Raw genomic sequence first — 12715 nt, forward strand, 5'->3', positions numbered from 1 at the left:
GCCTATATTATCCTTGGCTCAAAATGATAAATTAATATAATATTTATTAAATTTAAGTGAACCAAAAACCCTCATGCAGTACAACACATCGCTTTTTATTTGGTTTTATTTTATTACTAACTGTGCGACAGAGGAAAAAATAAATAAAAAATCCGTCGCAGGCGAATGACGACATCCTGTCGCGTAATTGTATAATCAGACAAGATGGCCGCGTCCATGAGAGTGCTGGTCCGGAGAGCGGTTCGTCTTTCTCACAGAAATATCACCGTCGCCGCTGGAGTGTCACCGCTGCCGGGCTGCCGCTGGGCGCCGCCGGCCTGTCGGTGTTTCAGCGATGCGGCCGAAGACAGAAGCACACACTTCGGCTTCGAGACGGTGCCCGAGTCAGAGAAGGCGAAGAAAGGTGAGCGCTTTCTGCTCCGTGCGACGAACTCCGTCCGGAAATCTTGCCGTTTAAAATTCCAACACAACTCCTTACGTGTACACACATCGACTGGCTTATTGTGAGCTCATTTTAGAATCGTGCTCGTTTGATAGAATATTCGGCATGCAAATGAGTGACATTTAATACATTTATAAATGTTTTAACTTTAAAAATATAGCAGGACGGATTGGGTTTGTTGCATTCTGGATATGGCGAATTTAAAAGTGCGTTGTGTGTTAGTGTGTTGTTTTAGATTATGTTACATAAACCGACGTACTTGTTTTCATGTTTAAGCTGAGGAACATAATTGACGTTTTTGGCGTTGGGGTTAAAGTACAGACTCTAAATGTCTGGGCGTGGCATGACTGTAATGTACCTGCCACGCCACGAGTGTCTGTGAAGATCCACAGTCATCCAGGTTAAGGTATATCTAAAACAAATCTCAAACACAGGCAACTGGACTTATTTTTATTTCCTGAAGACGTTTTACCACTCTGGGATTTCCTAAGAAAGTCCACTTGTCTCTGTTTTAGCTTTGGTGTTTGGATTTACATGCAGCTCATTGTGTGTTATTGTTGAGCTAATGCTTGTGGAATCCCTGTAAGGTCTCTGTGCTTCATCTGGTATAATTTTGCATTGTCTCAAAATAAGTTGCTCTTTATCTCAGTATCACTGGCGTTACCTCTCACCAGTGGAGGAAGGCTGAGCTGTAGTATAAGACATGATCTGTTATTGTGCAGCACATGGCTCAAGTGAAATCCAGTTCACCCTCAGCTGTGTCTGCGAGGCTCACGTCTGCACCGATGCTCTTAGAAAGAAAACCAGAGGAGCCGATTTGAGGACAGAGCGTAGCTTTGATTGCGGCCGCAGGCTCGGTGATGACAGGGCTGTCGCTGTGATTGTGTTTTGATTGCTGTGGTGATGAATGTTGTATCGCTGCCTGCAGCAGGGTCGCGTCCTGTCACCGCTACTTTTTATTATGTACACAGACAGTTGCAGAACGTCACAGGAGGGCGGCTAACATTAAATTTTCAGATGGCACTGCCCTTCTGACCCTCTGGGTTCTAATACATGGGCCGACTGGGGCCTTTCTGTGTGGAGTTTGGGCTCTGTGGATCATCCCACAGATACTTGATCAGTTTGGGATCTAGTGAATTTGGAGGCCAGGTCAACACCTTGTGCTGTTCTTTTTTTTTTTTTTTTTTTTAGTTGTTCCTAAAGTGTTTTTGTGTGTGTGTCTGTGTCAGGCTGCATCCTGCTGGGGATGGCTGCTGCCATCAAGGAGTGTCATTGCTATGGGGTGGGGGTGCCTGGTCTGGTCTAGGTGGGTGCTACATGTCTAAGTAACATCCACACCAATGAATGCCAGGTCCAGAAGTTTCCCAGCAGAACACTGAATGATCACAAAATGCTCAATGTTATTTACTTCTCCTGTCAGTGGTCATAATGTTGTGGCTGATCGGTGTATGTTCTCTCTTTCTGTTTTCTTTGTCAGTGTACAAGGTGTTTGAGAACGTGGCTCAGAAGTACGACGTTATGAACGATGCCATGAGTCTGGGGGTTCATCGATTGTGGAAGGACATGCTGCTGCACGTCATGCACCCGCAGCCTGGTGCTCAGCTCCTGGATGTGGCCGGTGGAACAGGTAGGCCGATGTTTGTGTGTGTGTGTGTGTACCTCTGCAGAACATCAGACTGAAACCTCTGCTAGCATCACACTTTAATTTCTGCCGCGATGATCGTCCCCTGCAGGCGACATAGCTTTCCGTTTCCTGGACTACGTTCAGTCTCAGCGGGAGCGGCAAAAGCGGCGGGAGGCGCGGTCCAACCAGACGCTCTCGTGGCAGGACATCTCTAACAACTACTCCACCGAGGAAGAGCCTCGGGTGTCTAGAGCCGTCGTCTGCGACATTAACAAGGAGATGCTGAAAGTGGGCAAGCAGAAAGCTGATGGCATGGGCATCAGTGCCGGTGAGCTTTTAACTTCAATTTAGACGCTGGTCGGTTTTAGTGAGCATTTTTACACATGCATCGGGTTTTTTCGGGTGTCCCGCTCATGTTACATTGCACAAATATCCACAGTTTGGCTGAATTGTTTTCAAGGAATCTGGGAAACTGAGGCACTACCCAGATTTCTTATCTCAGTCTGCAGGGCTGGGTATGAAACAGAGAGCCTTAGAGAAATGACAAAAATGCATCCATAACTACACAAGTATCAAAGCTGTCCAGTGCTTGAAGTAATCATTCTGAATGTATTTTATTTGGCCAAAGCTCTTAAGAATAAGATGTTTTATTATCATTGTCTGGTAAAAAAAAAAAAAATCAAGTAAATGCAGTTTAGCAGCTCTCTGGTTCGGAAGCAATCAAAGTAAAAGCTGTTGCAGCGTAAAGATAAAAACTATTGGAGCAATGCACAATAAAATCTGTAATATATACAAGTAAAAGCACACAGTATTGATATTGGTATGGCAGAGCGGCATTTTAAAACAGTAAACAAGCAAAACAACTGCGTCACAGAATGAGAAAACAAAAAAAAATTAGCCAAACTTGTCCAAATTCATCTTGTGCAACTGTTCTTTATTTAGACAAAATAAGAATAATTCCAAGGTTGTGTTTGTGTTTGTGTTCGTGTCAGGTCTGTCGTGGGTGGTGGGGGATGCAGAGGAGCTGCCCTTCGATGATGACCAGTTTGATATCTACACCATCGCCTTTGGCATTCGTAACGTCACTCACATAGACCAGGTATCTGACCGAACCTTTGCTGCAGGTTTGCTGTGAAGCACAGCCTGTTGGTACACTGACAGAACACTGGTCCCTTGCTGTTTGGCACATACACTGAATACACAATGTTGTTAAAATGCTTCGATATTTTAACTTAGAAATTAAGCTTTAGTGTGCACTTTAATGCGAAATGAGGACTCTCTTAAGCTTCTTACTTTAATTAATTTCCAACCAGTTGATGTCCTCATTGGAGCTGATTCCAAAAATGCATTGATCTGTCAGATGATATTCTTTATATATTTGCAGTTTATAAAGACTGGATGTCACAAACTTACTAAGCTACCTCACTAACATAGTGATCTGATGTGATAAAACTGGAGTTATGTTCTAAAGGGGAAATGAAAATGTTTCCAGCAATGTAGTTTAGAAACTAGACAGCAACTCAGCACGATGACAGCGCCTGGCTCTGCACCGCCGTATGCTCAGCTGCAAGCTCTGGTGGAAAAACTGTGTTAGGACACCAATTCTAAATGATCTCAAGCATCTTTGTCTACATTATGTTCTGTAAAAACGGCAACGATGATGTCACATGTGCCAAAACCAGTATATCTACACTAATTAACCACAAAAAAAGCAGCAAACTTGTTTCTACTTGTAAAGATTTGGCTTTTTTCCCTTGTTGAATTACTTTTTAGGCCCTGCAGGAGGCGCTGCGGGTCCTGAAGCCTGGCGGCAGGTTCATGTGTTTGGAGTTCAGCAAAGTGACAAACCCATTACTGGCAAGGTGAGTGTAAATGTGAACCCAGTGAGTCTGAATCAGTTTCACTGCAGGAACAGTGATGATCGTTTGATTCCTTTGTTGCATCTGATAAATAATAATCACGTCTAACAACGTGAAATAATTACAATGTGATGGAAATGTGACAAATGCAACCAGCTCACTTTTTGTAGTTTGGCTGCCCTCTCCTGGTTACGGCTGTGAGAAGCAGTGACAGTACTCTAGTGGAGTGGAGGGAGAACTTCACTTTAAAGCTAGACAAACGGGGCAGGTGGTTCTACATACATCAATCAGCCACAACATTAAAACCACTGACAGTAGAAGTGAATACATGAAGAACAGCACAAGGTGTTGACCTGGCCTCCAAATTCACTAGATCCCAAACTGATCAAGTATCTGTGGGATGAGCCACAGAGGCCCCTCCCCTTAAAGCCCCCCCACTAACAACATCCTGCTGCCAGACACCACAGGACACCCTCAGAAGGCCCATGTCCATTGCTAATATCTCTCATAACTTAACTTTGCACCCTGTTCCACTTTTCAGGCTTTATGACGCCTACAGTTTCCAAATGATCCCAGTTTTGGGGGAGGTGATTGCTGGAGACTGGAAGTCTTACCAGTATCTGGTGGAGAGCATCCGCAAGTTTCCCAACCAGGTAAGACACAATTATTAATTTCTGTCCGTCTCCCGTTGACTGCAAACGATTTAAGTTTTGTGCTCTCCCTCGTCGTATTTTCCTGTATTGAGGTGATAAATTAAGCCTTTTCTTGGACCAAGCAACAGCATGTTCAATTTCTTTAATATTTATTGTTTTTTATTATTTCAAATATCTGATATTTTGCAGTTTGTGGGTTTTAATGTCCTTTGCTGTTTTCTTCCTGCAGGAGGAGTTCAAACACATGATTGAGGAGGCAGGTTTCTACTCCGTGCAGTACTACAACCTCACCGGCGGAGTCGTGGCTCTTCACTCTGGTTTCAAGCTGTGAGATGTTCTCTAAAAGCTTCCCACGGACAATTCAAGATGTAAAAAGAAAAAGACTGGCTTCGTGTTTCAGGCCTTATTGGCTGAATGACAGACTGTTGGCAGACGTTCTCAGACGTGAAGCCTCAGAGCTCCTCTGTCCTCCTCTCTGCACAATTACAGAAGGTCAAAGGTCAGTGGATATTATTTATTAAATCAACAGCTTAGTGATCGTCATGGAAACTATAATAACGGCACACTGAAGTGTTTTACCGCAGAAGACAACTGTCAGTATGAGTTAAACTTGAGTTTTGGATGTTTTGTTTTGTAACGTCAGTGTTTTGGCGATGAATAATAAAACCTGTAAAAGTATCTGAATGAATTATTTAAAAGCTGCGGACGGCTTTACTAATTTTTACTAACATGTAGAACGTAATGAGCATCAATGTAGAGTGTAGATCAGGGGTGTCAAACATATGGTCCGCGGGCCAAAACTGGGCCGCCGGGGGATCCAATCTGGTCCGCAGTATGAATCTGGAAAATGCAAAATGAGGAAATTACATAGAAGATTACTGGTATTTGGGAAGATTCATTAAGTAAATGGAATGTCCTATGTTCAACATGGTTCCTGAACGCACCATAGTCTTAATGATATGGACAGGTGTCAATCTGCTTGATTAGCCAATTAGTGACATTCAGGTTAACCTACCTGTTTCCAGGTGGGTGAGAACATTTTCATGATGTACTTGTACTTCTTTGCGCGAAAACGAAGGGAAACATTTGGAGTTGTCGTTATTTATAGGTTATTGTATTTCTAATATTTCTGATCCGGCCCCCTTTAGGTCACATTGAGCTGTACGTGGCCCCTGATATAAAATGAGTTTGACACCCCTGGTGTAGATAGTGTTAGGTGATGAAAAGGAGAACGCCACAACACGAGTTACTTGAATAAAACTGTATATTTTACAGATCTTTGTACACTTTAATTACAAAACTGTATGGTACTAAAGTTTTAAAATCAGTTTTTTGGTCAGAGAAGATTTAATCGTCTTGTGTGCAATTACCATGTATATACAAAGTCTCATGTTAGTGATTTTTCTCAAAAAAATAAGCAACCAAATAACTCAAACGTTCATACACTCTGAACATAAGACATGGCTTAAAGATAAATATATTAGTAAATAAATATTCAGAGAACATATTTCCATTTATGAAATGTGTTTGCTATACAGGTACAGAAATATACACAGATTGATTTCTAGCCTCTTTTTTTTTTATCCTTTAAAACATCTGTAATGGTAATGACAGAAAATAATTATATTCTTAAAAAATTAAAAAATATTAATTTTTGTACACATTTTTTTATCTTCTTAAGTGCTAGAAACAATAACAAAAAAAAAAAAAAAATTAAATAGTGACTCAAGTACCCCAAAATGTTATATTTGCAGTAGGTACATATCTCTATGCAAAAGGCAAGATTAGATTCTCACTTGATTACAGCACTGGGTTAACTTATAAATATGGTTATTTCAGGTTTTCCTCTGTGTAGAGAATGTGTATATTTCATAGAAACAGTATAAAAAAACAGTCTGCAGGACAAACAGAAAGGCATGAACGACAAGCGTTGATATTGCAAGTATGTATTATGCTCTGCACGATATGATTCAAACGGATACACTGTGGTATGTATAACTGCATCATTTATAAAAAAAAAAAAAAGTCACAGTACAATAAGGAACCCTTATGAAATATGAGTCTTTTCCAGCTACTTTCCTTTGGCCTTTAGATACACGCTAGAACTTTTCATAGATATTTATTAGAGCACGCCTCACGGAGGAAATCGGGTAAGTGACAGCAAAGATGCACTTTTTAACGGGCGTCCGAATGAGCGGCGCTCTACGAATCTACTGACGCTTCCTCGCGGTCTGATGTCTGACCAGCGGCCGTGCAGTGTCTTTAGATATTACCACGGATGGCTCGCCAGCGTGAGCTCATCCGTGTTGCTCATCTCATTCAGCTAGGCCAACGGCTGGACAGAAATGCAATTCATAAAACAAATTCTGTGTTCTGAATAGAGACCAGTGTCAGCCTTGGATTCACATTTCTATGCATTTTTTTTTTTTTTCCTGTAATATAGCTCTTTCTCCTTAGAGAAATCTGTGGGCCACAGACACGTTGAAAGACCCATTTCCCTGCTCTTGAAAAAAAGTTTAAAAAAAAAAACAAAAAACAATCATGTCTTTCTGTTTTGGTATAGCTATGTCCATAGAACCTATTTCAATTGGTGGCTGAAGCTTTCTAGGCAGTCACTGTTCATGTGCGCATATATACAAACTGTATACATGTAGATGTTTGTGAATCAAGAGTGTACGTTTGCGGAGAAAAATCTCCGATTCCTGGGGCTTGGACAAAAGATGGAGTCTAGATTTAGTTTATAAAAATCTGAAAAAGATCTCATAAGAAATGGGCCCAGACTACTAACCGTTGGCGGCAGCAGACAGCCTTCAGACAGATGCCAATACCAACCTCATTCTGCCCCTCCCCCCACGTCCAAATTCGTAGTATTACTTTGTCTCCGAGGCTTGAGACGTTTGTGGCCACAGGAATGAACTTGATACATCCTATATCTAGAAATGACAGGCCATTTCAGTAGAAATCCACACAATCCTAAGATGATAACATTCAGTGCTCAGAGAGCAAGGTTAGAACAAGGCAACTGAGGGTTTAAACCGTTAACTGACTGACATGGTACCACGTTTTGTGATTGAGTCCCGTTCTCTCTGGACTTAAGTTCATGTGCCCAGACCTCCCTCATTAGTTGAAGCACTGCTTCCCAGTGCAGTGGGGCTTACAGTGAGCTGAGGGTGAAACAAGGCCCTGGTCTCCTCCTCCTGAGGGTATGCCTGACCCCTGAACTGTCCCGAGGTGAAGTACCTCTCCTTGGGCTCATGTTGCTCCCCTGTCCGCAACTCCGCCTCCACCGTGACGCTGACCGGTAATAAACTGCTGTGCGTCTCTAACCCCATGCCGCAGTCTGTGTCCTCGGGAATTATGGGTATCCTCTGGTTGAGTTCGCAGCAGCCCGGTCCAGAACAGGCTTCTGAGTCCGCGTGTGCGTACTGCACATTAACAGCATAGTCCTCAGCGTAGCGCCCTGCTGTGGCCCTGTGGACCTTCATCTCTTTGTAGAAGCAGCAAGGAAGCCCTTCATAGCTCACCTGCTCTGAGGAAGGGCACATGTGCTCAGGAGCAAAGAAGTTCTTGGAGGTCGAGCCCTGAAAGTCCACCCCCCTGCGACAGCGTCCCGAGGCCAGATGCCCAGCTTGGTCCAAGTCCTGTCCTTTGCACTCCACAGCGGGAGGAAGCACCTCGAAACAGCAGCTACACGCTGCAGCCCCGTGCTCCCCCGACTCCTCTTGTGCCCCCTTCCCCCTGTCAGCTCCAACAGTCTCTGGAGCCCCGGCTGAGGTAGTGCTAGTGTTGCTGTTCTCCCTGGGTTCCAGTGATGAGCGACTGCTGTAGTTGGGCTCCAAGCTGCAGTTGGAGAGGTGGTCCCCCGAGTTATATCCCGAAGCTCCGGAGGGGAGCTGGAGGCAGTCATGCCCCAAGGGAGCAGGAGATGACGAGTCCTCGGCAGAAACTGTGGTGCAAGCTGCAGCCCCTGCTTCCCCTGTCGAGCCCCTACACGGACTCTTACTCCGGTAGACGTAAGGATCGTAGTCGCTGCTTAGCGAGCTGCGAAAGGTTGAGCAGCTACCGTACACCCCCTGGTTGCTGACCTCAGTACAGTCCAACATGGAGTCGCTGGAGGAACAGTGGCACTGGCCAGAGCTGCTGCTGCTGCTATCGCTACCAGGACAGTCAGCAAGGTAACCGCTGCACACCGAGCGGTGGCCGTGATAGCAGCTCAGACCAGAAGTGCTGCCAGAGTCACCTATCCTCGAAGAAGAGGCAGGTGCCATGTGTACCACTGTGGGGTATAACAGTCCTGGCTGGAAGGCCCTGCTGTGGTGCGCCTTGTGGGCTCCTCCCCCGCCACCAAGCTGCCCCGCCACAGGAGGCCCCTGGCCGCCTTCAGGCTGTTGCGGGAAAGTCAAGCCCTGAAAATAGTAGTGCTGGTACATGGTCTCGTACTGCGAAAAACAGGCAGCGCGGGAAAAGCTGCGACCGTGGAACTTGGGTCGCTTAAAAGCGGCATGGTGCGGCTGTGCAGGGTAGCCCGGGGGCGCGCGGTGCTCTAATCCACAGTGATGGGGGTTGAGCGAGTGCTCCAGATGGAGGGTGGGGTGGTAGCTCCGTAGAAAGGCAGACGTCGATTGGGGTGGGTACAGTCCTTGAGGGTCCGGGTGCTGGTCCACAGTGAGAACGGTGATGGGGTTGCCGTGGGGGTCCATACTGGTTCTGGTTGGGTAGGCCGTCACCTGGCCTGCGCGATGCACCCTGCCGGGATAATGAACCGGTAGCACCACCCTCTGCCTGCTGTGGACCGGGTTGCCGGGGTCCATGCATGCTGGTCCAGGGTTTCCCTTCTTTTGTTCTGCGTAGAGAAGTAAAGAATCATCAGATTTCTCATAGATTGGCAACACTTGGGCACGTCTTTAGAAACCAACCTGGAGCGAAATAGTTTTTATCTCGAGGTTGTGCAAGAACTCACCAATGATGTTGTGTCTACAGTGGGGACAGGTGTGATGCTGGAGCAGCCAGGGGTCGACACATTTCTTGTGAAATCTGTGAGCACAGGGGATAACGCGCAGCTCCTGCAGGAGGAACAAAGACAAGACTTAAGTCTCGGCAAATGCAGAAATACACAATGATGTACCTCATCATTTTCTTATAGATGAGTTCTTGCATCTTGATTTTGATTAGTGTTAGACATGCACATGGTGTCTCCAGGTGGTAAGAACCCAGCAGTTTGTCCAGAAGGTGGCAGCAAAACTACACCCAACTGTGGCGACAACGAGGGCTACAAGTCCCATCAACTTTACCTCATGCCACACTCTACATTCTCAACTCGATGCCACACCAGGGCAGCACAAACACAAGTGTCGCCACTTTCTGGAACAAAACAAACAACGGGATTACACTCGAGGATTGATATGAACAGAAGGCGGCCATTCACGACGGAGGACTCCCAATGACACACGAGCAGGAGCACTGTGAATCCTAATACTCTTTTCCAGCAAGAGCTCTTTCACCGCCATAAATACTTCAACTCTGTGGCTTAACATGACTCATCTTTAGGCTCTCTTCCACCGAAGCTTTTGTTGCTCAAAAACCGCTTTGATGCCATTCAGCCTTTTATATCGCCACTTCCTCTGTGCAATCCTGGCGCCGCGCTTTGTTGTGTTTTCTTCTCCTCCTCACCGAAGAGACACATAACCACAAAAAGGCACACACCAGCTATACCCTGCCCCCGGGCTACCGGCTGGGGTTTGTCCCTCCAGCGTCCGTGAAATGAGGATGAGCAACGGCGTTACAGTAAATCCTCAAGAGTCCGAGATTGGGAGGCATGCTTTGACAATGACTCTTTTAAGGATTAAAAGAAGGGACACGGTGGAGGGAGGGGAAAAACAGGAAGCGTGATCCCAACCCATTGCACTCTGGGTACCCTTATCTCTCCAGGTGCTCTCGGAGGCTGAGCTAAACATCTAAAAAGGCGCCGGAAAGAACGTCACTAAAGATCGCAGGACTGCGGTCCCCGAGCACATCAGGGGAACTTCCATTCCATTGTCCATGTAACTGCATTACGTTTTATGTCTAGAGAATATGAAAAGAAAAGAAAACAAACACGGCGGCTTGATGACCACGACTGCACGGCCAGAGAGCCGGTTCACTGTTGCACGCGTTGAACTGCACTTTGTGTTCAACTTTTCCACGCTGCATAAATGAATAATTAAAAGGATGTTCACTAGACGTCAGATCATTGTGCTTCCTAGTCGCAACCCTTTGTCGTGAATGGAGGTCTAGTTACGGTCAATTAACGCCCGACGTGTTCGGCTCACACCTATCCAGATTTGGGAGGCGCCCAACGCGTCGAGCGGGAGCGGAGGCGGCCGTCCTTTTTCTTACCTCGCCGTCGATGTACTTTTCCAGGCAAATGGCGCAGTCGGAGGTGGAGCTGCTGCTCAGCGAATCGGACGCCCCGCAGCTGCTCTCGCGCTGCGCCTTCCCCTTGGCTTTGAACTTTCTGGTCTCCATCTTCTCCAGCGCCTGGATGGCCATCCTGTTCATGGAGCTCTGCGGCGGAGAGGAAAGCAACGTCAGCATGTATGATAAGAAAGAAAAAAAAAAGCGTTTAACTCTGTAAACTCTGCAACACAAAGGCCGCAAACACAACATAAACTGTCGGGAGGCTAGGCTCGACTCGGCGCTGATCTTTTTAAGCGCCCGTACGTCAGCGCTGGCAAGTGTTTACTTGCTGATGTTGATGTGGGTGGGTCTTTGTTTTTTATTCCTCTGACACGGTACATCATTTTGCAACGCTTGACTGATGCTCTAACAACTCTCTCTGGCGCTAATCCTTCAGCCTCTTTTCATCTCTAATTTGCTCCACGTCGCCTCAAAAAATGTCGCTCGCTAAAAAACGGCAAGGGATCAGTCGACGCGGCCGACGTATTAGGACTTGCGCGCGGCAGGCGTTGTGATTTACAGCGGTTGGTGCATCACTTGTTTACAAGACAGTTATTTATGCTCGGGCTTAACTAAACCACGGCCTCCACAGGGTGTTTCTTCCTTTACGCCGGGACATGTGGATACTCCAATCGCCAAGAGAGCAATGAACTTTGGGATGGAGCTCATGGTTGACAAACATGAGGATCTTTAAAATTTCAGTTTGTAATTAACTGTAGCCTTTTGAGGGCAAACCCCACAGGAATGTCATGGATTTACAGTTACTGTTGGAGCAGTATTTACTCCACAAGCAGTTTGAGTTCTTTTAATTACGAGCGTCGCAGGTTTTCTGCTCCGTCACGTCATCCCTGTACGTTTGGCTCCGGCGGGGCCCGCTAATTAAACGCTAATCCCGATTCATGTCCCCGACACAGGCCTCCACTGAGGGCTTTCTGTCAACGCGCAAGAGGAATCAATCAGGGGCAGAACCGCTACCGTCGCCTCGCTCGACGCGAAGCGGCGCCGGCTGGAAAGGAGAAGGCCCGAGCCGCCGTGCGCTTCGGGTGCGTTCAGAAACTGACCTGGCTTCTCCTCTGCTTGAGCTTGATCTTGATGAGCAGGATGAGGCACACCAGCGACACGACCACGAAGAAGGCCAGGAAGATTCCCATGTCAAAGTATTCCGTGGGCTGCTGTGGGAAAAGGGGGACAACAGAAACAGACCTTTTGTTAAATAATCTCCACGAATATCACATTTATTTTTAATCAGGATATTTGATTAAAGTCTGTAGAGCCCTCGGTGTTGTGACTCATTCATTATGCAAATAATACAAATGTGACCTTCGCGCATAACGCTCTCCAGAATAGATGCGTGCGAATCAATTCATTTCCATACGTGAATCACTTTCTGCACGCTGGGTTAATTTAGAACGCACATTAAAGTGTTGAGGAGCAATTTCCAGTGACTTCACTGCTTGTGACTCAAACGAGTGCGGGAAGCTCGGTGAGAAAGCACAGATTAGTCGTATTCCTCACCAGAGAAATTCTCTCTTATCGGAGCGTCTTTACTCCCGGGCTTTCATTATGTCAAGCTATTTGACCTCAAAGTGTGCTGGTGCTCTTATCAAATATTCCAAGCAAACAAACAGCTCTTTGAATAGCTGATATTAATCTCTCGCAGTGCTGTGAAAAAGCCCTCTGCCTCAGGGCTAACGGGAGAGCG

At 46.1% G+C, this 12715-nt stretch overlaps 2 protein-coding genes across 2 annotated transcripts in view; one reads left to right on the forward strand and one right to left on the reverse strand.

The window, feature by feature from the left end:
* Positions 1-204: 204 nt before the first annotated feature.
* coq5 (coenzyme Q5, methyltransferase) lies at positions 205-4959 on the forward strand (the record flags this gene model as incomplete). Its single annotated transcript, XM_084552139.1, has 7 exons — positions 205-403; positions 1920-2069; positions 2176-2394; positions 3059-3165; positions 3840-3928; positions 4467-4578; positions 4808-4959. 7 exons carry the CDS (start codon positions 205-207, stop codon positions 4907-4909), a joined length of 978 nt encoding a protein of 325 aa, XP_084408265.1. The 3' UTR covers positions 4910-4959.
* Positions 4960-5858: 899 nt separating this feature from the next.
* The window catches only part of znrf3 (zinc and ring finger 3), a 71601-nt gene continuing 64744 nt past the window's right edge, over positions 5859-12715 (reverse strand). The window contains exons 5-8 of the mRNA XM_084551675.1: positions 12075-12185; positions 10954-11121; positions 9539-9641; positions 5859-9421 (exon numbers count right to left, since the gene is read on the reverse strand). Coding sequence (XP_084407801.1) covers positions 7677-9421; positions 9539-9641; positions 10954-11121; positions 12075-12185 — 2127 coding nt within the window. The 3' untranslated portion in view covers positions 5859-7676. The remainder of the gene's footprint in view (positions 9422-9538; positions 9642-10953; positions 11122-12074; positions 12186-12715) is intronic.

This window comes from Chelon labrosus, assembly GCF_963514085.1.
Source record: "Chelon labrosus genome assembly, chromosome: 9".
Classification (NCBI taxonomy): domain Eukaryota; kingdom Metazoa; phylum Chordata; class Actinopteri; order Mugiliformes; family Mugilidae; genus Chelon; species Chelon labrosus.